Here is a 25,530-nt window from a genome sequence, read left to right as displayed (position 1 = left end):
TTAATCAAATTTAAATTCCACTAGCTGCCATGACGGGATTTGAACCTGGATCCCCAGAGCAGCAGCCTAGGCTTCCGGATTACTAGTCCATTTTGTATGACATTACCATTTAGCCACCACCTCCTTTATTGGTTCAGCACAAATCCTCAAGAGCAACAGGTCAACACTACTCAAAGAAAATGCCCAAATTCTAGAAAGATGGGCAAAGCACTTTAAAACCACATTTGTAATCAACCTCCACCCAGCAAACTAAGAACAATCAACATGCTACAGGATGCCTCCCATGCTATTAGAAACAAATGCAATCAAACTCCTGTCTAGTGCCAACCTTCCAAGGCTGCTGCTATCCCAGCTCAGGTCTACAAGGCTGGAGGTCAATGCTTGTTCAAGAAGCACACTGAACTCTTTCAAACAATGAACCATCCCACAAGAATGCAATGATGTCGTTCCTCTCCATTGTTGGGCAAAATCTTCACCAGTATTCTTCTGAACCACTTGGAGCAACAACTCGACCAGGATCTGATCTCACGCAAGAGCACTTCACCTGTCTCTTCGCTGCAAGGAAGACATCAAGACCTTCTTGTAGTCCTCAACATCTCAATGAAGGACATAAATCTCAGAATGTGTAGGTCACAATCGTACATAACAATGGCCTCACCCTCGGCAGTCTATGAAGCATGTGGCTGCTCTTTAATGGGCTAAGAACTCCACCAGTGCCCAATCTGCAGCAAGTAGACATGGTGCTGTCCTTTCAAGCATTGCGTCAATATTTGACTATGGCAGCGTCCAAGGGGAAGGAACACCACTGCAATCATCAATGCACTCACGGCTGTTTGCCTGAAATGTTGCAAGGCAACTCAAGGAGAACAATCATCAGTAACAGGTTATCACTTGACTTTCTGAGAACTGATCTAAATCTAGACAGCTGCATCTCTGCAACGGCCATCTTTTACGCATAAATAATATTCAGCCACCAGAAGACATTCTGTTTAGGATGCTGTCATCAGTCATTCTATAGCCTCAGAATGTGCCTGCGAGTCAGGTTACTTTTGTGTGCACAGAGAATGCTTTAGCAGGACCATCATTAAATGTGCAGGAGCTTTACTCGTATGCCATTAGTCCTTCAAGAATTCACTCTACCAGATAGCAATATGTACGTGCAAGCTTAAAACATTAATGGCACTGTTATGATGAGAGAACCACATAGGTTGCCCGTATGAGAGCCAGCCAAGGGATGCCGTCAAGCTATGTAGCTAGACCTTGAGTTGCAAACCAGCATTCTCATAGACCGCAACATGAGGCTCGACACACATTTATAACATCACACTCATGGGCATCTAGCAGACATTGCAAGAGTCAACAAGTGCAAATTAGGTTCATTGCTCTGCATCATACATGTGGCGAGGGGGAACTAATATCGTTAATGTTTATATGCAAACGCGGTTATGAGTTAACGCTGCAGGCCGACAGAAAAGGCAATGTTCCTCGACAATAATTTAAACGGTAACCCAAACCGGACAGTAATTACATGAAGGTCACTGAAAATTGCACTTGTTTGGAGTAACTCGAAGGCAGGTCGCAATAAGTATCAATTATGCACACAGAGAACAGACTTCCGTGCAGCTACGTCAGGATAATAAAAAACCTTCCAAGGTGTATACCCATTTACCCACATTATATGGCCCTCTAACACAAAGCTTACATATGCATTGTCCAACCACCATGTTCGTATAGGAACTAGCTTTGTTTGTGTTGCTTATGTGGACATAAAGGCTACTTACTGACTGAGCTGTGATTAAGCATGACAACAAAGACCCAAGGAAGTCAATAGGAGATATTGGAGGAGAGGGGTCACTTGGACGCCTGAGGAACATTGCATCACATGTAAGAGCCATTCGCTACCTAGGCATATTTACATATGTGCAAATACATACAGTGACTGAACACCCATTCCACCGTTGTGCTCTCAGTACTTATTCATTTTTCTTATCCTACAACTACATCTAGATGGATCCCCAACATTCCTGGCAGCATTGATGGCAGCCTACTAGCTACTATTCCCTGTTGTCTGAGCTAACCTTGGCGATTAAGCTCTGGAGGCCCAAGGCCTAGAGGGCACCAATCAGCAATGGGTCTCCTGCTCTGGATGAGGTCACAGGCAGAGAGGATTTGGAGTGACTGGACACTCTTGGAACATCCTGTGAGGAGGCCCCTTGGTGTAGGCTGACACTCCTCCTCTCTGTGGGTACCCAGGAGCCCCTCCTCCTCTCTGTGGGTGCCCAGGAGCCCCTGCCTGACTTTGAGGAGAAGGGGCACCTGGAGGGCGGTCGAGGTGCCCTGTTTCGTCTAGCCACTGATGAATCCCAATCATGGCTACAGCGATGGAGTGCAGATCCAAGTGTGTATTTGGCAGAAACTGTTGGACCAGGATCCCATGGCGGATACCACCCTTCATGCACTCGCATGCCGGAGTCACAACATCAGACAGAAACGTGCATGGACCCTCCATCCACGGGGCAGCACGGTAGCATAGTGGGTAGCACAATTGCTTCACAGCTCCAAGGTCCCAGGTTCGATTCCCGGCTTGGTCACTGTCTGTGCAGAGTCTGCACGTTCTTCCCGTGTCTGCGTTGGTTTCCTACGGGTGCTCTGGTTTCCTCCCATAGTCCAAAGATGTGCGGGTTAGGTGGATTGGCCATGCTAAATTGCCCTTAGTGTCCAAAAAAGATTAAGTGGGGGTTACTGGGATAGGGTAGAGACATGGTCTTGAGTAGGGTGATCTTTGTAAGGGCCAGTGCAGACTCGATGGGCCGAATGGCCTCCTTCTGCACTGTAAATTCTATGATTCTATGATCCTGCCACCTAATCTGCTAATGGCCTTAGACAACACCATCTGCTGTTCCCATGCCGGCTTTTGGAGCTCCGACATTTCCATGAGGGCCGATTCCAGAGGCTCATGATCAGACTTGGTCTCAGTGGCGGTCTGGTCTCCAGCAGTCGTCAGATTATCGGAGACCTTGGCTGTCATTGCCTCCAACCTCTGTGGATCCGTTTCTGTGCCATGCTCACTAGATAGCTTGATCCAGAACTAGGTCCCACCGGAGTATATGTCTCTGCGCTGGTGGAGGGTGCAGGTGAATGCAGTGATGAGTGTTCCACATATGTATCCTCAGCCTCCTATCCAAGATGCTCTGTGGATGGGGCTGATAGGCTTGTTGGTGATGGCGTTCCTCTGCCTTTTCTCGCTAGTGGCTATAACAGAAAGTGGAGAGAGTGATTGGCTACAGTCACCTACATTAAAGGACACACTCAGTCATTTTCTATAGGTGGCTGATGACTTCTGTAAGGGCATTCACTGGCTCGTCAGGAGATACTGATCTCACCTTCTGCCCAGGAACGACTCTGGACCTCTCCTGCCAGTTCTGCAGCCTGCTCCTCATAGTGGGTGAGTGGCCCAAACAAGGCATCCATGCTCTGGTCTGGGATTTCTCCCTCTTGTTGTGGGTGATCTAGTCCTACATAAAATCAGACTGTGAGCACCATGATGAAACAGCAGATCATAAGCATACATTTGTGCTGAGTGCTCCCCAGTAAAGGTTGAAGACGTGGCTTGTGCAGGATGAGATGACGCTGTTAAAGCATCTGTGAGACAATCAGTGATGATGGCCCTTCGTGAGATTCCTGTGGATTATAACCCTTCAAATATCTTATGGGAGTGTGAGTTTGGCGTTGATGAGATGGTTGACTTACCTGGGGGAACAAATTAGATAATTCATCCTTTTTGGCACTGCAGAATCATAGAAGTGCTACAGTTAAGAAAGAGGCCATGCAGCCTATCAGGTCTGCACTGACCCATCTAATGAACACTCTGTCCATTTACTAGTGTCCACCTTGCCCTATCCCCATAATCCCATAACCTAACCTGCACATCCCTGGCTGGTTTCCTCCCACAAGTCCCGAAAGACGTGCTTGTTAGGTGAATTGGACATTCTGAATTCTCCCTCGATGAACCCGAACAGGCGCCGGAATGTGGCGACGAGAGGATTTTCACAGTAACTTCATTGCAGTGTTAATATAAGCCTACTTTTGACACTAAAGATTATTATTGAGGGACAATTTTGCATTGCCAGTTCACTTAACCTACACATCTTTGGACTGTGAGAAGAAATCGAGTACCCGGACGAAACCCACTCAGACACAGGGAGAATGTACTAACTCCACTCAGGCAGTCACCCGAGGCCAGAATTGAACCCGGGTCCCTGTGAGGCAGCAGTGCTACCACTGTGCCATCATGCCGCCCATATAGTCCTCTTTTGTGGCTGACCCACTTGGTGACCTCCTCCCAAGCCAGCGAGGTCAGATTGATGCACCTCCTGCTAACATCTCTGGGATAGAGTGCATCCCACTGGTCCTGGACTGCCTGGTGGAGCCTCTCCAGGGAATTGTCGCTGAACTTGGGGGTAGAGGACTTGTTTCTTCTTGGGGCCACAGTTTCACTTGGCACAGTCCTGGGCTTCAGAATGTGAATGTCTATATGGGTGTCAGTTAAATGTGGCACCCAGACCTTCAACCACATGTTATGATAACAGGGCGGGCAAATCCTAGCCCGCCCACCCACTACAAGATTCGACAAGCTCCTCATTGATGCATAAATAATGAGCTGACAAAAAAAAACATGCGACAACCCACCAAGGTGCCCAGCTGGAATTGCGTCAACTTTCCCTCCCGTCACCGCATTTGGTCTCTGGAACAAGAAATTCCACCCAGAAGTTCCTACTCACTGTAGCTTTAAGCGTGAAGCACACACAAAACAGGAATTTAGGCTTAGAGGTCAGTACTCCAGAGTCCTAGCCATCAATTACACTTTATGCACTGGTCTCCACACTTGAATTCCTGATGTGCATTTCCATCATACAAAGTTTTACTCTTAGATCATTTTTTGTCTACCACTGCTGAACGTACCACCTCAAAATGGCCTTCAGAAGATTTCTCCAGCACTTCTTGCAGCTGAAGTTCTCAAAATGATAGCCATGAGGATTGCTGTTTGCTATGTGAAAGCATAGAATTATTGCAGGTGTAAATAAATTGTGAAAGGCTTCCAAAAACACGGGATTGGAGTCACTGATGAAAGTTTCAGTCCTTTTAAAAAAATGCTAACTGGTGTACAATGCTAAATTTCATGAAGAGAAATAATTGTGTAAAGATTTATTTGCAAACAAACAATTTACCAGCGTAAGCTTGCTTTGCCTAAAGGGTGTGTGAGGTTGCTCCTGGTCCAAAGCTCGAATACACTCTTTGAGCTAGAAAAGGAAGTAAAACAAGCACAATGTTGTTGTTGAATACGTGGTACACACTTTGATACAAGTGAAATATCACATTGATTTCATGTCCGGGTCATCTTCCTCCCAAGTGAATTAAAAGTATTATTTCACTATTTCTCAACCTAAATTACCTAGGAAACAACCATTCCACCGCCCCCAACTTTTCCATTGAATAATTGCAGTTATTCTGGTTTAGTCAGGACACAGCTTTGACTAACAAACTTCTTCATGACAAATCTCAAGGCTTTGCAGTTAATAAGGTATTGTAAATCTTCCAAGTACCACATAGAATGTCTAATCTCTGCTGCCCAGGCACCGCTCTGGTTCCCATCCACATTAGGGCCTTGAATTATGCCCACCCCGTAAATCTACTTTAGATTTGCTAACCCCCAGGTTCTGTAATTTCTACCTGTCCAAAGACAGGCAGCTGGTGGGTTGAAATGAGGCTGATAGATAAATACAAAATGGTCTCATACTAAGACTCTTGTTTTCCTTTAAAAAAAAAATTTAGAGTACCCAATTCATTTTTTCCAATTAAGGGGCAATTTAGCGTGGCCAATCCACCTAGCCTGCACATCTTTGGGTTGTGGGGGCGAAACCCACGCAAACACGGGGAGAATGTGCAAACTCCACAAGACAGTGACCCAGAGCCGGGATCGAACCTGGGACCTCGGCGCTGTGAGGCTGCAGGGCTAACCCACTGCGCCACCGTGCTGCCCCTCATACTAAGACTCTTGGATGAAAGCCAGTCATCTCTACGGCATAATCTGTATTACACTATTACACAGTGTAGCGCGTTAATAGAGTCCATCTCCTGGCCAATTGCACTTCTTAATTTTTTTAAATAGTCTAGTAATGTTCATCTGCACAAACTACTTACGGCCAAGAGACTCTGATTTATTTCCGCTCCTTCTATTTTAGTTTGCTTGTCGGAATCCCTGGCATCAGCAGCTCTCTCGCTCCCAGCCAGGTCAATGAAAGAAATCCTGCGCAGAGAATCAGTATTAGACCTGAAGTTATATTTGTTTGTGAACATGAACAGAAAAGAATTCCTAGTTTGTGGTGAACAGGGGCTGGTTTAGCACACTGAGCTAAATAGCTGGCTTGTAATGCAGAACATGGCAGCAGCACGGGTTCAATTCCTGTACCAGCCTCACTGAACAGGCACTGGAATGTGGTGACTAGGGGCTTTTCACAGTAACTTCATTGAAGCCTACTTGTGACAATAAGTGATTATTATTATTATTAAGACCAATGTTTTACTGAATTGTTTTTAACTGCTTGTTATTGGGATGTGCGTACTTGCCCCTCTTATTTGAGGTGGCACGGTAGCACAGTGGTTAGCACTGTTGCTTCACAGCCCCAGGGACCCTGGTTCGATTCCTGGCTTGGGTCATTGTTTGTGTGGAGTCTGCACGATTTCCCAGTGTCTGCGTGGGTTTCTTCCAAGCGATCTGGTTTCCTCCCACAGTCCAAAGATGTGCAGGTTAGGTGGATTGGTCACACTAAATTGCCCCGTAGTATCCAAACGTTAGGTGGGGTTATTGGGTTACGGGGATTGGGTGATGTGGGCTTGGGTAGGGTACTCTTTCAGGGGCCGGTGTAGACTCGATGTAAATTCTATGATTTGTCCAACCAGGTGGCTTGTTAGGCATTTCAGATGCAACTCAAACATAACAAATGTAACTGTCGTTACATGTAATCATAGCTTGGGGAAGCAAGACCCTTTACCTGAAGGACATCAATGAACAAATTATTGATTGGGTTTTTGGACAATCAAGTTGAATTTCTAATTTAAATAATGCTAGACCACAAATTATCAGTTTCATTGAATCAAATATTACAAATGTGGGACTTGCAATCTAAACCTCTGGGTACTATTCTAGTGCCAAAACATTACCAAACCAATAGCAATAGATCGTATCTTTCCAATATCATGGTCTACTGATAGCATGTTCCATCATTACCGTGCATATAAAATATAGTGAATCTTGCTGAGTTCAAGTACCATTAGCTCACAATAATGTGCTCCCATTATCCTAACCAACACCATCAACTTTACAGTTTGCAGAAAGGTGTTCTGGGCATAGTAGCATAGTTATGTAGTCACCAGTAATCCAGGAATTCAACACTGCAAGTGGGAAAATTAAACTCAATTAATTAAATAGATGCATAATGATAATGAAATTATTGGATTACCATAAAACACAATCTGGTTCACTAATGCACTTTTTTTATCATTCATTGCTTGTGGGCATCGCATGCTGGGCCAGCATTTATTGTTTATTGAGCCAGCCCTTAAACCGAGTGGCTTGAGCTGAGTGGCTTGCTAGACCATCTCAGAGGGCATTTAAGAATCAACCACACAGCTGTGGGTCTGGAGTCAGATGTAGGGCAGACCAGGTAAGGACCCAGACTTCCTTCCCTAAAGGACATTAGTGAACCAGATGACAATTGGCGATGGTCATCATTGGACTTTTACTTCAAATTTTACCATTTGCTTGCCATGGTAGGATTCGAATCCAGGTCCCCAGAACATTATCCTGGACCTCTAGATTACTAGTCCAGTGACAATACCATTACGACACCATTAAGGAGGCTGATCTACATGCGACCAGACCCACAGCAATATTGCTGACTCTTAACTGGCTTTTGAAATGGTCTTGTAAATCACTCATTTCTTTGAGCTCCCTACTATCTTTTCAAGGGCAATTGAGAATGGACAATAAATGCCAGCCTGGTCAGCAAATCCCATATCGGAATAAATAAATAAAAATAATGTTAATATTCACATTTCCAATATTGTGAATCAAGGAAATAAATTATTTGTCTGATATTAAAATACAAAATTCATGTATTTGCTACAAACTAGTATTTTACAACTTCAGATTTTTTTTAATTAGGTGAAATGCAAATAACAATATTTTACCTTCCAACAATTGCATCATCTAGGTTTTTAAGCTGGATTTGAATGATAGCATGTGAACGCGAGGAGTCTGTGTTTATCCCAGAAGCACCTGTACTTCGTGCTTTACCACCCATAGAAATCACCTGAAAGGAGATCCAAAACAAGCTAAAAAAAATCAAAGAATTTACTTTATACATGTTGTTTAGATTCAAATTATATCACATGCAGGGATAAGTTAAATATGAGTATTTAGCTTAATGTTAATGCTTTTCATAGTTATTATTGTCAGTGTAAGTATTTAGTTTACTGATTAGATTTTTGTTTAAAGTGGTTAGAGCTTTAGAGTATGAAATTATAATCATTTATTTGGGGTGCTATGAGTAATTGTAGACTTGCTAAATAATTTTTGTGATGCATCCGCAGACTTATGGGGCAAGTGATGCCAGACATCATATTAGTGAAGACATGAGTATGTGTGCAGTGAACAGTCACCAGAAGTATGTAGAATAGATAGATCATGATGTCAACCAATGTGCAAAGTCAATTTGACACCAGCAGTACCATTTTGGCATCCAACATTCCAGCTAACGTCCCCTTGCACAGCTGAACATGAGCTCAACAGCAAAAAGACTCTCTACCAGCGCTACTTAAGGGATGATCAACTATTTTTGGTTTATTTAATCTGCCTGTTGCTTCAATTCTATAAGTGTTTAGTGCTTTCTATTATAGATTAAAATTGCAAACAATCTGCAGGGAATAGTGTGGCACATGCTCAAGGAGTATTTGCTGACTCAGGATTCCGGATAAACCAATTGCTCCCAGGCAGGTTGCACTCGTAGGCATTCTGGAAAACAGAGGTCATGCAGATCAGGACAAACTTCTGGAAGAGGAGGCTGTCAAAAGGAGAACACGTCCATTCAGGCTCTTAAGAGAACAATTTTTGTACCTGCATCTCATGGAGAGACAATGTTTCAGGCACCTGAACTTCATTAAGGAAGTCCTAACTGAAATTTGTCACTTGCTAGAGCAGTGGGTGGGGTGGAAACTATCAGATGGATCTTCCAGCTTCAGTGTGATTGAAGAGGTCCATCTTCCAGCCTCAGCGTGTTCCTGGAGATCCATCTTCGTTCTTCCGCAGTGGGTCAGCAATGTTGGGACACCTTTTAAACATAGCACCCAGATATGGCAGTGGGACATGCACAATCAATCCCACTCCGCCCAGGAATACATCGCTAAACCCCCAAATGCATAATTAGTATGAGGGCAGGGCCAGACGATTTGGCATGGTTTTCCACTGGCCTTCGCAACAGGAAACACTCCCCATCCCTGTCACGGGTCTTAGCTCCAGATGACGGAAGTCCGCCCTACGAAAGTATTTCTTAACTGCAAATCCCACTGGGACATCTTGAAATTGCACAAGGTTCTAAATAAAATGCAAGTCATTATTTTTGTTCCACTTCATCCAGGGGAATAAAAATTGGCTGGCCTGCCTCACTGTGTAACACAGGGCACTTTGGGGACAAACATTGTAAAGTTAATATTGGACCATAAGATTTTCAAAAACTGTTGCTTATTTTTAATTACCTCTAACAAAGACTGTACTCCATCCACTTGAATTTCACGCAGTCCCACAATTTGCACTGTATGGTTACAATCTTCCCTGGCAAATAGCCTAGAAATGAGAATATGAGAAGTCATAAATACACAACTAAGGAACACGGTTCACTTACTTCAAAATTAAATGCAAACAAACAATATTCAACAGGTACTACTATAAAAAAGTACGAAGTTGTTTAGATACATTTGTAATTATGTTGCACAGAGTGTAAAGAGGAAACCTTCTATTGCATCGTATTACTGATTGTTGAAGATATTCTGCTACACAAATTAGTACACTGATTGGGATCAAAAGTGTGAAGTACAATGAAATGGGTAAATACAAGAGTCCCCCCTCAAAATCAAACTGCAAAATTGTTTTTAAATAAGCAGTTTAACTCGTAACGTTAAAGTTTTTTTAAAATGAATGATACCAAACAAAGAAGTTTAGAGCACAGAAGGAGACCAATCAGCCCATCATATTTTCACTGTCTCTTTGCTGGAACAATCAAAATTTACCTCACTGCTCTGCTCTCTGCCCAGAGCCATCCATATTTCTCTGCCTCAAATATTTAGCATTCTTTTTTTAAAACATGTATTGGTCTCTGACCTCAAAAGGGATTAATTTTAACATTGGACGATTGAGAAGATTGGTGATATCAGATCAGCCGTCTATTACAACTATTGTATAAAAAGGATTTCTCCTAAAAAAAACTCTCCAAAGAAAAAAAGTGTTCTTCTTCTAACACTTAACAATTCGCTATGCTGAATCTCACTGACCATTTATCCACCCACTTTGTAAGCCTGTTTATATCTTCCTGTACTTTGGTATAGTCTGCCACATTATTTCAACAAAATTCCTCCAATTTCTATCCAAATAATTAAGTGTAATTGAAAACAACAGTAATTGCAGGATAGGTTATTTCTCACGTTTTGTCAGTGTGAAAAACGTATCTTCTCATTTGTATCCAACTTTAAATCCATTCATTCACCTGATTTCTGACTCCACATTACCGTTGTAATGTGTTTCTTAAGTGGCATCTAAATAAAGACCTTCCAAAATTTAATGTAAATCACATCTATCGTATATCCTCATTTCTTAAAAGAACTTGATGTGGCTAAATTGCATTCTTTTATCGATCAAGTCACTTCTTCAAAAACTAGCAAGTTAGTCAAGCATCACTTATCTATAATAAATCCTGTTGTTGATTGAGCCCCCCACCATGTTTTCCGGTGGCTGAGGCGGCTTGCCATTGGCTGCCGGAGGGATCTTCCGGTCCCAACAAAACCTATGGCTTTTGCATGGCTCACCCGTCCCACCGCTGAGGAGCTGCCTTTGGCGGGACTGGAAGATCCCATTGGGCAAGGGCCAGAAGATCCCACCACATGTTTGCACTGAGTGCTGAATTTGGTGCATTTGAGTGCTATAGCGAGAGTTTGGTGACTGAGGGAGTATAAGGCTTCATTTTTATCTAAAGTCTAGCCTTTCTTTTATTTAGTTAATTAACTTAAAAGTTGCTGTTTGGTTTAGAAGAAGGTGAATTTTCAATTAACTTTAAACAAAGCTTCTACTTGTAGGCACTTGCAGCTGGAGCTTGTTAATTAGTTAATTGGATTAGGCCAATTTTCAGAGGCTAGATTCACAGTATAAAAGTGATCCCCTACAGTGCAGACTTTGTTTGCACTGAGTGCTGAATTTGGTGCATTTGAATGCTATAGTAAGAGTTTAGTGACTGAGGGAGTGCTGAATTTGGTGCATTTGAGTGCTGAATTTGGTGCATTTGAGTGCTATAGTAAGAGTTTAGTGACTGAGGGAGTGCTGAATTTGGTGCATTTGAGTGCTATAGTGAGAGTTTGGTGACTGAGGGAGTTAGGTGAGGAGGGAGTAAGGTGCTCCTTTCATTTTGTTTCCGACATTTCCGCAAAGAGTGAGAAGAGAGCCAGGAGTTTACAGAGAGTGCAGCTGACTGGGAGCAGAGTCGGAGGGCGAAGGTCCAGTCGGTCCACAGGGCAGCTATATTCTGTAAGGTAAGAGGGGATGGAGGCTAGGCCAGTTGCATGCTCCACCTGTAGGATGTGGGTGGTGAGGGATACCACCGGTGTCCCCGCTGACTATACCTGCGGGAAGTGCACCCAACTCCAGCTCCTCAAAGACCGCGTTAGGGAATTGGAGCTGAAGCTGGATGAACTTCGGATCATCCGGGAGGCAGAGGAGGTGATAGACAAGAGTTACAGGGAGGTAACCACACCCAAGGTACAGGACAAGAATAGCTGGGTTACAGTCAGGGGGAAAAAACAAACAGGCAGAAAGTGCAGGGATCCCTCGTGGCCGTTCCCCTTCAACACAAGTATACCGTTTTGGATGCTGTTGGGGGTATGACCTACAGGGGGAAGGCCCTAGCGGCCAGGTCTCTGGCACTGAGTCTGGCTCTGGGGCTCAGAAGGGAAGGGGGGAGAATAGAAAAGCAATAGCTGTAGGAGATTCAATGGTTAGGGGAATAGATAGGAGATTCTGTGGTCGCGAGCGAGACTCCCGGAAGGTATGTTGCCTCCCAGGTGCCAGGGCCAGGGATGTCTCGGATCATGTCTTCAGGATCCTTAAGGGGGAGGGGGAGCAGCCAGAAGTCGTGGTGCACATTGGTACCAACGACGTAGGTAGGAAAAGTGGTGTGGAGGTAATAAACGAGTTTAGGGAGTTAGGCTGGAAGTTAAAAGCCAGGACAGACAGAGTTGTCATCTCTGGTTTGTTGCCGGTGCCACGTGATAGTAAGGCTAGGAATAGGGAGAGAGTGCAGCTGAACACGTGGCTGCAGGAATGGTGTAGGAGGGAGGGCTTCAGGTATTTGGATAATTGGAGCGCATTCTGGGGAAGGTGGGACCTGTACAAGCAGGACGGGTTGCATCTGAACCAGAGGGGCACCAATATCCTGGGAGGGAGGTTTTCTAGTACTCTTCGGGAGGGTTTAAACTAATTTGGCAGGGGAATGGGAACCGGATTTGTAGTCCAGCAACTAAAGTAGCTGATATTCAGGATGCCAAAGCATGTAATGAGGCAGTGGGGAAGGGAACACTGACAAAGGAGAGTACTTGCAGGCACGGAGATGGGTTGAAGTGTGTATACTTCAACGCAAGAAGCATCAGGAATAAGGTGGGTGAATTTAAGGCATGGATCGGTACTTGGGACTACGATGTGGTGGCCATCACGGAAACCTGGATAGAAGAGGGGCAAAAATGGTTGTTGCAGGTCCCTGGTTATAGATGTTTCAATAAGATTAGGGAGGGTGGTAAAAGAGGTGGGGGGTGGCATTGTTAATTAGAGATAGTATAACAGCTGCAGAAAGGCAGTTCGAGGAGTATCAGCCTACTGAGGTAGTATGGGTTGAAGTCAGAAATAGGAAAGGAGCAGTCACCTTGTTAGGAGTTTTCTATAGGCCCCCCAATAATAACAGAGATGTGGAGGAACAGATTGGGAAACAGATTTTGGAAAGGTGCAGAAGTCACAGGGTAGTAGTCATGGGTGACTTTAACTTCCCAAACATTGAGTGGAAACTCTTTAGATCAAATAGTTTGGATGGGGTGGTGTTTGTGCAGTGTGTCCAGGAAGCTTTTCTAACACAGTATGTAGATTGTCCGACCTGAGGAGGGGCCATATTGGATTTGGTACTTGGTAATGAACCAGGGCAAGTGATAGATTTGTTAGTGGGGGAGCATTTTGGAGATAGTGACCACAATTCTGTGACTTTCACTTTAGTAATGGAGAGGGATAGGTGCGTGCAACAGGGCAAGGTTTACAATTGGGGGAAGGGTAAATACGATGTTGTCAGACAAGAATTGAAGTGCATAAGTTGGGAACAAAGGCTGTCAGGGAAGGACACAAGTGAAATGTGGAACTTGTTCAAGGAACAGGTACTACGTGTCCTTGATATGTATGTCCCTGTCAGGCAGGGAAGAGATGGTCGAGTGAGGGAACCATGGTTGACAAGAGAGGTTGAATGTCTTGTTAAGAGGAAAAAGGAGACTTATGTAAGGCTGAGGAAACAAGGTTCAGACAGGGCGTTGGAGGGATACAAGATAGCCAGGAGGGAACTGAAGAAAGGGATTAGGAGAGCTAAGAGAGGGCATGAACAATCTTTGGCGGGTAGGATCAAGGAAAACCCCAAGGCCTTTTACACATATGTGAGAAATATGAGAATGACTAGAGCGAGGGTAGGTCCGATCAAGGACAGTAGCGGGAGATTGTGTATTGAGTCTGAAGAGATAGGAGAGGTCTTGAACGAGTACTTTTCTTCAGTATTTACAAATGAGTGGGGTCATATTGTTGGAGAGGACAGTGTGAAGCAGATTGGTAAGCTTGAGGAAATACTTGTTAGGAAGGAAGATGTGTTGGGCATTTTGAAAAACTTGAGGATAGACAAGTCCCCCGGGCCTGACGGGATATATCCAAGGATTCTATGGGAAGCAAGAGATGAAATTGCAGAGCCGTTGGCAATGATCTTTTCGTCCTCACTGTCAATAGGGGTGGTACCAGGGGATTGGAGAGTGGCGAATGTCGTGCCCCTGTTCAAAAAAGGGACTAGGGATAACCCTGGGAATTACAGGCCAGTTAGTCATACTTCGGTGGTAGGCAAAGTCATGGAAAGGGTACTGAAGGATAGGATTTCTGAGCATCTGGAAAGACACTGCTTGATTAGGGATAGTCAGCACGGATTTGTGAGGGGTAGGTTTTGCCTTACAAGTCTTATTGAATTCTTTGAGGAGGTGACCAAGCATGTGGATGAAGGTAAAGCAGTGAATGTAGTGTACATGGATTTTAGGAAGGCATTTGATAAGGTTCCCCATGGTAGACTTCTGCAGAAAGTAAGGAGGCATGGGATAGTGGGAAATTTGGCCAGTTGGATAACAAACTGGCTAACCGATAGAAGTCAGAGAGTGGTGGTGGATGGCAAATATTCAGCCTGGATCCCAGTTACCAGTGGCGTACCGCAGGGATCAGTTCTGGGTTTGTGATTTTCATTAATGACTTGGATGAGGGAGTTGAATCATAGATTATCATAGAATTTACAGTGCAGAAGGAGGCCATTCGGCCCATCGAGTCTGCACCGGCTCTTGGAAAGAGCACCCTACCCAAGGTCAACACCTCCACCCTATCCCCATAACCCAGTAACCCCACCCAACACTAAGGGCAATTTTGGACACTAAAGGCAATTTATCATGGCCAATCCACCTAACCTTCACATCTTTGGACTGTGGGAGGAAACCGGAGCACCCGGAGGAAACCCACGCACACACGGGGATGATGTGCAGACTCCGCACAGACAGTGACCCAAGCCGGAATCGAACCTGGGACCCTGGGTGCTCTTTCCAAGAGCCGGTGCAGACTCAATGGGCCAAATGGCCTCCTTCTGCACTGTAAATTCAATGATAATCTATGATTAATCTAGGACAAAGGTTCGGCACAACATCGTGGGCCGAAGGGCCTGTTCTATGCTGTATTTTTCTATGTTCTATGTATTTCTAATTGTTTTTAAGAGGTTCTAAGAGTTTCCCCACGTTACATTAACTGTGGCTATAGCTGTTCGATTTATCCTTCTCTCACTTCTATCAGCTACTCGCCAATTCTATTACATCATTTGCATATTTAATAAATATTGGAAACCGGTGGTCTAAGCCTCTTATCTTCTCCGATTTCTTTCAATAATTTTGGGTGATGACATTAGTACATCCTTCATTCACTCTTGATCCATTTGACCTTTAACCTACTTTGAGTTTGGCTAACTGTCTCAAAACCATGAGACCTTTATTATATTTCCTCTCCCGTTTCCAATATATAGTTTCTAAAATAGCAACAATTAGCAAACATGCCAAGTTTAAGCATGTAGAAACTTTCCTTATTGCCAAAACTGATACCAAACCTAAACAGACCAACCAGTTCGAGGATGACATGGAGACGTTCAAGGAGAACTTCTTCACGCAAAGAGAAATTAGTAATTGAAAGGATATTCCAACTGGATGGCAAAGATGATCTTCTGCCATTCAATAAGTTCTTAGACAGTTTGGTAAAAAGGAGGGGTCATTTTGAATGGAAGGGTGAACTAGGTGGTTGAGCAGTTTTCCTCATCTATATTTATTTTTCTGATCCGTGCAAAGGGATGAGTGTACAATTGCATTTGTCTACAAAGCATCACATTTATCTACGATAAATATAGGCACCTTTCAATGTCCATTTTGAAAAATATTAGCCAATTTTGAACTGCCATATAAGAGCAGGTCAGAGGTTGGGAAAGCCTGTCCACCATCTACAAAGTAGAAGTCAGGACTGTGGTGGAATATTGTCCATTTGGTTTGCCGAGTTCAGCTCCAACAAAACTCAAAAGCCCATCACCATCCCGAAGAAAGCAGCCCACTTAATTGGCACTCCATCCACCACCTTAAATATTCCATCCCTCCACCACACAGTGGCAGCCATGTTTACCACATACAAAGTGCATTGCAACAATTCACCAAGCCTCCTATGACAGCACCTACCAAACCCACAACTTCCACCACTGAGTAAAATAAGGGCAGCAGGCATATGGGAACAGCACAACCTGCAAGTTCCCACCCAAACCACTCACCATCCAGAACTAGATCACCATTCCTTCACTGTCACTGGGTCAAAGACCTGGAACTCCCTTCCAAACATTGTAGATGCATTGATGCCAGATAGGCTGCAATGGTTCAAGAAGGCAGCTCGACGCCAACTTCTCATGGATAATTAGGGATGCGCAATAAATGCTGGCCTTGCTCTCATTCCATGAAAGAATTTAAAAGAAATATGCCACTTTTGATGTTTATGAGGGGGCATATTCTAAAACACAATTTTGTATTACGTAACATCAGAAATACCAAATGCCATTTTTCCTAAAATTGTAGTGTTATCATTATTGCATCCTTACTAAGCACTGTGTAAATATTTCCATTTTCCCCAAAAAATGTATTTGCATATTCATACCTTTTTCGCTTATTGAGCAAGTCATATAGTTGGCCACAATATATCTCATAAAAGCTTATCCAGATGAAAAGCCCTCCCTCTTGCTCAGGTGTGTTGAGCTGCATGAAGATGTCCTCAGCAGCAAGTGCATATAGTCCTGGATTTTGATTAGTTCCAATCATAGTATGAGTTTTTCCAGCTCCTGTCTGTCCATACGCAAAGCAAGTTGCCATTCCACTAAAGGTGTTAAAATTAGCAAAAACAAAAAAAAAGATGCAAAATGTGAATTCACACAGATTGAGTTTACTTTACTAAATGTGGACTGCACACTCTTTCCCATAAAGACAGATGCAACTTACCTCAATTAGAGAGATTAGTACCCCAACTGGCATATCAACCTACCGAAAGATCTGTTGATTCTCTTCTCCCATCCATGACCCAAAGAAGATGACAAATATATGCAAGAATTGTACAGGTACTCCCAATGATGACTGGAGTTGAAAATTGGTGTAATCATGTGGTACAAACATGGAGCAACTTCCCTCCTGAAAATAAACTGACTAATGCTGCCAAGGAATTCCCAGTTTAAACCTCCCTGCTGTCCGCCTCTCTTTCATCCGAGAAGACACTCCTCAAAACCACCTCATTGACCAAGTTTTTGGTCAGTCCCAATATCTCCTCATGAGTCTTATTAAATTTTGTTTGCTGCCATTCTATGAAATACCTTGGGACGATATATTATGTTAAAAAGTTCTATATAAATTAATGGCATGGTTTTGCTAAGCCACCTGCTAGCAACTGATTGGATACCAATCCAATATGACTGGTGAGAAGCTTTGTGTAATGTGTTAATAGCCCACCTACCATTTTCTCAAAGGTCATACGGTTAATAGTTTTACTTTTATTGAGTGACTGACTACCTGTCACTTTGTGACAAATCTGCCCTGGGCCTAACTGAATCTGACTCATCTGTTACAAACTGAAACTAGAGGTTCACGTGAGAGAAATGGGAATAGAAAGATATGCTGAAAGACCGAGGTGAATGAAATGGAATGGGAGGTTGTGTGGAATATTAACAACCAGCACAGACTGGTGAGCCCAATGATCGGTATATTCTATGTAGTTTATCAATGAGGATTTCTGCAGCCAGGAGGCCATAGAAAAAACAATTTAGTTAAGTTGACCTGCAATAGGAAATTCTTCAACTTCATACTTTGCACCAATTTGAGAAATCATGTGCAGCTCACAACAGAATTTCTTTTTGTTTTTTGCTATTTGCCCCCTTTATTTTAAACTAAAGTTATACACTGTTACTTGGGAGTGCTTCATACAATTATATCAACTCTGTGCAAAATGATTGTGCAAATACAGTACAAGAACAAAGAACAGTACAGCACAGGAACAGGCCCTTCGGCCCTCCAAGCCTGCGCTGACCATGCTGCCCGTCTAGACTAAAATCTTCTACACTTCCGGGGTCCATATCCCTCTATTCCCATCCTATTCATGTATTTGTCAAGATGCCCCTTAAACGTCACTATCGTCCCTATTGTGTTCAGTTTTGGTCTCCTTACCTGAGAAAGAACGTACTGGCGCTGGAGGGTGTGCAGAGGAGATTCACTAGGTTAATCCCAGAGCTGAAGGGGTTGGATTACGATGAGAGGCTGAGTAGACTGGGACTGTACTCATTGGAATTTAGAAGGATGAGGGGGGGGGATCTTATAGAAACATATAAAATTATGAAGGGAATAGATGGGATAGATGCGGGCAGGGTGTTTCCACTGACGGGTGAAAGCAGAACTAGGGGGCATAGCCTCAAAATAAGGGGAAGTAGATTTAGGACTGAGTTTAGGAGGAACTTCTTTACCCAAAGGGTTGTGAATCTATGGAATTCCTTGCCCAGTGAAGCAGTTGAGGCTCCTTCATTAAATGTTTTTAAGATAAAGATAGATAGATTTTTGAAGAATAAAGGGATTAAGGGTTATGGTGTTCGGGCCGGAAAGTGGAGCAGAGTCCACAAAAGATCAGCCATGATCTCATTGAATGGCGGAGCAGGCTCGAGGGGCCAGATGGCCTACTCCTGCTGCTAGTTCTTATGTTCTTATGTCCCTGCTTCCACCACCTCTTCCGGCAGCGAGTTCCAGGCACCCACTACCTTCTGTGTAAAAAAACTTGCCTTGTACATCTCCTCTAAAACTTGCCTTGTACATCTCCTCTAAACCTTGCCCCTCGCACCTTAAACCTATGCCCCCTAGTAATTGACCCCTCTACCCTGGGAAAAAGTCTCTGACTATCCACTGTCTATGCCCCTCATAATTTTGTAGATCTCTATCAGGTCGCCCCTCAACCTCCGTCGTTCCAGTGAGAACAAACCGAGTTTATTCAACCTCTCCTCATAGCTAATGCCCTCCATACCAGGCAACATCCTGGTAAATCTCTTCGGCACCCTCTCTAAAGATTCCACACCCTTTTGGTAGCGTGGCGACCAGAAGTGAACACTATACTCCAAGTGTGGCCTAACTAAGGTTCTATACAGCTGCAACTTGACTTGCCAATTTTTATACTCAATGCCCCGGCCAATGAAGGCAGGCCTTCTTGACTACCTTCTCCACCTGAAAAAGAACGCGAGAATCCCAAAGAAGGTCCTACAAAAAACAAAATCCAGGGGGGGCTAGCCCTCCCAAACCTACAATTCTACCACTGGGCGGCGACAGCCGAGCAAATAAGGGGATGGATCAAGGAGCCAGAAGCCGAGTGGGTACGCGCGGAGGAAGCCTCCTATAAGGGGACCTCCCTCCGGGCCCTCGCCACAGCGGCTCTCCCATCACCACCCAAAAAACATTCCAGCAGCCCGGTGGTGATAGCCACCCTCCAGTCCTGGAACCAACTACGGCAGCAATTTGGCCTGACCAAAATGTCAGACAAAGCTCTGATCTGCAACACCAGCGCTGACTAACACCACCTTCAAAAAGTGGGGACAGGACAGAAGGACACTGACAGTTAGGGACCTATAGACGGACGGCAGGTTCGCAACACTGGACAAACTGACGGAGAAATTCCAGCTAGCCAGGGGGAACGAGCTAAGGTACCTGCAACTCAAAAACTTCCTACGAAAGGAGTCAACAACGTACCCACAACCGCCACGACAGACATTACTGGAAGAGTTACTGAACACAACATCCTAGATAAAGGGAACTGTAGCGACATGTATGAGCGACTGGTAGAAAGGGCCGATACCGTACTGGACGCAACAAGAAAGAAATGGGAGGAAGACCTGGGGATTGAAATAGGGTGGGGACTCTGGAGCGAAGCACTGCATTGGGTCAACTCCACCTCCACGTGCGCAAGGCTCAACCTGACGCAACTAAAAGTGGAACATAGAGCCCACTTAACAAGAACCCGAATGAGTAGGTTCTTCCCGGAGGTGGAGGATAGATGTGAACGGTGCCAAGGAGGCCCGGCCAACCACACCCACATGTTGTGGTCTTGCCCCAGACTTGCGGGGTACTGGACAGCCTTCTTTGAGGCAATGTCCAAAGTGGTGAGGGTGAGGGTGGAGCCATGCCCGGAGGTGGAGGTCTTCGAGGTATCAGACCAGCCAGATCTATTCCTGGGGAGGAGGGCGGACGCCCTTGCCTTTGCCTCCCTGATCGCCCGCCGTAGAATCCTGTTCGGTTGGCGGTTGGCAGCACCAACCAAAGGTGCAGACTGGCTGTCCGGCCTCTCAGAATCTCTCCAAATGGAGAAAATCCAATTTGCCATCCGAGGGTCAGGCGACGGCTTCCACATAATGTGGGAGCTATTCACCCAACTGTTCCGGGACCTGTTTGTGGCCAACGAATAAGCAGGAGAATAGCCAGGTAGCCAACAACCAGGGGAAAGTAGCCAAGGCATGAGAGGGAGGGATAGACCAGGGGCGGGGCAACAGCTAAACTGAAGAGAAAAGAAAGGTGAACCACAGGAGAAGGAGTGGGGAGGGGGGGAAAGAGGGAAGAGGGAGGAGACAGGGAACAATAGAGGGGAACCAGAGAGAAGGGGGGGGGGGGCAAGGGAATGATAGCTGTTGCGCAGGTCAAAGAGACACAGCCTGAGTGAGTGAGACACAGACAGAGTGAGAATTTGAAACTTGGTAATTTGGTGCAGTGAGGTAACCAGGAAAGGTAAGTGATAAATCTAATTCTGTTGTTTTTCAGTTAAAAGTGCAATGTAGATTAGTGTCTGATTGGCTGAAGCTGCCCCCACCCTAATTGCTGAGAGGCAGTTATCTGGCAGTCACCTGAGGCCTGATTAGGGGCACAAAGGTACACATTGTATTCTTCTCTTTGAAGTTTAAGTAGTGGGAGTCATCCTAAAGTCTGTATAAAAGACAGACAGAAAGCGCACTTAGTAAGCGTTGCGCAGGTCAAAGAGACACAGCCTGAGTGAGTGAGACACAGACAGAGTGAGAATTTGAAACTTGGTAATTTGGTGCAGTGAGGTAACCAGGAAAGGTAAGTGATAAATCTAATTCTGTTGTTTTTCAGTTAAAAGTGCAATGTAGATTAGTGTCTGGTTGGCTGAAGCTGCCCCCACCCTAATTGCTGAGAGGCAGTTATCTGGCAGTCACCTGGGGCCTGTTTAGGGGCACAAAGGTACATATTGTATTCTTCTCTTTGAAGTTTAAGTAGTGGGAGTCATCCTAAAGTCTGCATAAAAGACAGACAGAAAGCGCACTTAGTAAGCGTTGCCCAGGTCAAAGAGACACAGCCTGAGTGAGTGAGACACAGACAGTGAGAATTTGAAACTTGGTAATTTGGTGCAGTGAGGTAATTCGGTGAAGAGTGGGCGAAGGTGATATTTCCCTATTGTTTTGTTCTCTCTCTTTCTTCTGGCCTGTAACTTTTAATCAGCAGGGAGAGAACCTGAGAATATCTGAGGCCCTCAGAAGGTAAGTAAGTGATTTTTACTCATTTTTACTTTTATTACCTTTTCAAATTGTGTGTGTGTGTGTGGGGGTGGGGGGGTGGGGGTGGGGGGGGGGTGGGGGGGGGGGGGGGGAGAGAGAGAGAAACTGAAGTGACATCACAGAAAAGCTGTGACCCAAGTGGCTGGTTGGGAATCTACACTAAATTAAAAAAATTAAGCATTGGTAACTAATTAAACATAATTACTTAATTATAATTTAGAGGGGTATCTAAGCCAGAGATCGGAGAGTACTATATTTAGCTTTCACATTTATAGTAGAAATCTAGTGCTAGGAAACAGGTAAGTTAACAGTAACTTTTTTAAAAAAATTTTTAACTTTTAACTTTAATTTACTAATTAATTGATGCAATGTCAGTTAGAGGGGTGCAGTGCTCTGACTGTGAGATGTGGCAGGTCCGGGAGGCTTCCAGCGTCCCGGATGGCTTCATCTGCAGAAAGTGCACCCAGCTGGAGCTCCTCACAGACCGCATGGTGCGGTTGGAGCAGCAATTGGATGCACTTAGGAGCATGCAGGTGGCGGAAAGCGTCATAGATAGCAGTTATATAAATGTGGTCACACCCAAGGTGCTGGCAGAGAAATGGGTGACCACCAGAAAGGGCAGGCAGTCAGTGCAGGAATTGCCTGTGGTTGTCCCCCTCTCGAACAGGTATACCCCTTTGCATACTGTCGGGGGGTATAGCCTATCAGGGGAAAATAGCAGCAGCCAGAGCTGTGGCACCACGGCTGGCTCTGATGTTCAGAAGGGAGGGTCAAAGCGCAGAAGAGCAATATAATAGGGGACTCTATAGTCAGGGGCACAGATAGGCGCTTCTGTGGACGTGAAAGAGACTCCAGGATGGTATGTTGCCTCCCTGGTGCCAGGGTCCAGGATGTGTCCGAACGGGTAGAGGGCATCCTGAAGGCGGAGGGCAAACAGGCAGAGGTCGTTGTACATATTGGTACTAACGACATAGGCAGGAAGGGGCATGAGGTCCTGCAGCAGGAGTTCAGGGAGCTAGGCAGAAAGTTAAAAGACAGGACCTCTAGGGTTGTAATCGCGGGATTACTCCCTGTGCCACGTGCCAGTGAGGCTAGAAATAGGAAGATAAAGCAGCTAAACACATGGCTAAACAGCTGGTGTAGGAGGGAGGGTTTCCGTTATCTGGACCACTGGGAGCTCTTCCGGGGCAGGTGTGACCTATATAAGGACGGGTTGCATCTAAACTGGAAAAGCATAAATATCCTGGCCGCGAGGTTTGCTAGTGTCACACGGGAGGGTTTAAACTAGTATGGCAGGGGGGTGGGCATGGGAGCAATAGGTCAGAAGGTGAGAGCATTGAGGGAGAACTAGGGAATAGGGACAGTATGGCTCTGAGGCAGAGCAGACAGGGAGAAGTTGCTGAACACAGCGGGTCTGGTGGCCTGAAGTGCATATGTTTTAATGCAAGAAGTATTACGGGTAAGGCAGATGAACTGAGAGTTTGGATTAGTACTTGGAACTATGATATTGTTGCCATCACAGAGACCTGGTTGAGAGAAGGGCAGGATTGGCAGCTAAACGTTCCAGGATTTAGATGTTTCAGGCGGGATAGAGGGGGATGTAAAAGGGGGTGGCGGAGTTGCGCTACTGGTTAGGGAGGATATCACAGCTGTACTACGGGAGGACACCTCAGAGGGCAGTGAGGCTATATGGGTAGAGATCAGGACTAAGAAGGGTGCAGTCACAATGTTGGGGGTTTACTACAGGCCTCCCAACAGCCAGCGGGAGATAGAGGAGCAGATAGGTAGACAGATTTTGGAAAAGAGTAAAAACAACAGGGTTGTGGTGATGGGAGACTTCAACTTCCCCAATATTGACTGGGACTCACTTAGTGCCAGGGGCTTAGACGGGGCAGAGTTTGTAAGGAGCATCCAGGAGGGCTTCTTAAAACAATATGTAGACAGTCCAACTAGGGAAGGGCGGTACTGGACCTGGTATTGGGGAATGAGCCCGGCCAGGTGGTAGAAGTTTCAGTAGGGGAGCATTTCGGGAACAGTGACCACAATTCAGTAAATTTTAAAGTGCTGGTGGACAAGGATAAGAGTGGTCCTAGGGTGAATGTGCTAAATTGGGGGAAGGCTAATTATAACAATATTAGGCGGGAACTGAAGAACCTAGATTGGGGGCGGATGTTTGAGGGCAAATCAACATCTGACATGTGGGAAGCTTTCAAGTGTCAGTTGAAAGGAATGTTCCTGTGAGGAAGAAGGATAAATACGGCAATTTTTGGAAACCTTGGATAACAAGAGATATTGTAGGCCTCGTCGAAAAGAAAAAGGAGGTATTTGTCAGGGCTAAAAGGCTGGGAACAGACGAAGCCTGTGTGGAATATAAGGAAAGTAGGAAGGAACTTAAGCAAGGAGTCAGGAGGGCTAGAAGGGATCACGAATAGTCATTGGCAAATAGGGTTAAGGAAAATCCCAAGGCTTTTTACACGTACATAAAAAGAGGGTAGCCAGGGAAAGGGTTGGCCCACTGAAGGATAGGCAAGGGAATCTATGTGTGGAGCCAGAGGAAATGGGCGAGGTACTAAATGAATACTTTGCATCAGTATTCACCAAAGAGAAGAAATTGGTAGATGTTGAGTCTGGAGAAGGGTGTGTAGATAGCCTGGGTCACATTGTGATCCAAAAAGACGAGGTGTTGGGTGTCTTCAAAAATATTAAGGTAGATAAGTCCCCAGGGCCTGATGGGATCTACCCCAGAATACTGAAGGAGGCTGGAGAGGAAATTGCTGAGGCCTTGACAGAAATCTTTGGATCCTCACTGTCTTCAGGTGATGTCCCGGAGGACTGGAGAATAGCCAATGTTGTTCCTCTGTTTAAGAAGGGTAGCAAGGATAATCCAGGGAACTACAGGCCGGTGAGCCTTACTTCAGTGGTAGGGAAATTACTGGAGAGAATTCTTCGAGACAGGATCTACTCCCATTTGGAAGCAAATGGACGTATTAGTGAGAGGCAGCATGGTTTTGTGACGGGGAGGTCTCACTAACTTGATAGAGTTTTTCGAGGAGGTCACAAAGATGATTGATGCAGGTAGGGCAGTGGATGTTGTCTATATGGACTTCAGTAAGGCCTTTGACAAGGTCCCTCATGGTAGAACTGTACAAAAGGTGAAGTCACACGGGATCAGGGGTGAGCTGGCAAGGTGGATACAGAACTGGCTAGGTCATAGAAGGCAGAGAGTAGCAATGGAAGGATGCTTTTCTAATTGGAGGGCTGTGACCAGTGGTGTTCCGCAGGGATCAGTGCTGGGACCTTTGCTGTTTGTAGTATATATAAATGATTTGGAGGAAAATGTAACTGGTCTGATTAGTAAGTTTGCAGACGACACAAAGGTTAGTGGAATTGCGGACAGCGATAAGGACTGTCAGAGGATACAGCAGGATTTAGATTGTTTGGAGACTTGGGCGGAGAGATGGCAGATGGAGTTTAATCCGGATAAATGTGAAGTAATGCATTTTGGAAAGTCTAATGCAGGTAGGGAATATACAGTGAATGGTAGAACTGTCAAGAGTACTGAAAGTCAGAGAGATCTAGGTGTACAGGTCCACAGGTCACTGAAAGGCGCAACACAGGTGGAGAAGGTAGTCAAGAAGGCATACGGCATGTTTGCCTTCATTGGCCGGGGCATTGAGTATAAGAATTGGCAAGTCATGTTGCAGCTGTATAGAACCTTAGTTAGGCCACACTTGGAGTATAGTGTTCAATTCTGGTCGCCACACTACCAGAAGGATGTGGAGGCTTTAGAGAG

At 45.0% G+C, this 25,530-nt stretch overlaps 1 protein-coding gene across 1 annotated transcript in view; it reads right to left on the bottom strand.

Annotated features, from left to right (window-relative positions):
- Positions 1-25,530, bottom strand: part of LOC140409107 (kinesin-like protein KIF24) — a 169,008-nt gene that overhangs the window by 61,114 nt on the left and 82,364 nt on the right. Inside the window, exons 5-9 of the mRNA XM_072497220.1 lie at positions 16,817-17,032; positions 9,814-9,901; positions 8,251-8,372; positions 6,202-6,307; positions 5,229-5,300 (exon numbers count right to left, since the gene is read on the bottom strand). Of these exons, the coding sequence (XP_072353321.1) occupies positions 5,229-5,300; positions 6,202-6,307; positions 8,251-8,372; positions 9,814-9,901; positions 16,817-17,032 (604 nt within the window). The remainder of the gene's footprint in view (positions 1-5,228; positions 5,301-6,201; positions 6,308-8,250; positions 8,373-9,813; positions 9,902-16,816; positions 17,033-25,530) is intronic.

This window comes from Scyliorhinus torazame, chromosome 3 (assembly GCF_047496885.1).
Source record: "Scyliorhinus torazame isolate Kashiwa2021f chromosome 3, sScyTor2.1, whole genome shotgun sequence".
Classification (NCBI taxonomy): domain Eukaryota; kingdom Metazoa; phylum Chordata; class Chondrichthyes; order Carcharhiniformes; family Scyliorhinidae; genus Scyliorhinus; species Scyliorhinus torazame.
Note: the sequence above shows the minus strand (reverse complement) of the source record. Positions and strands in the feature narration are given on the sequence as shown.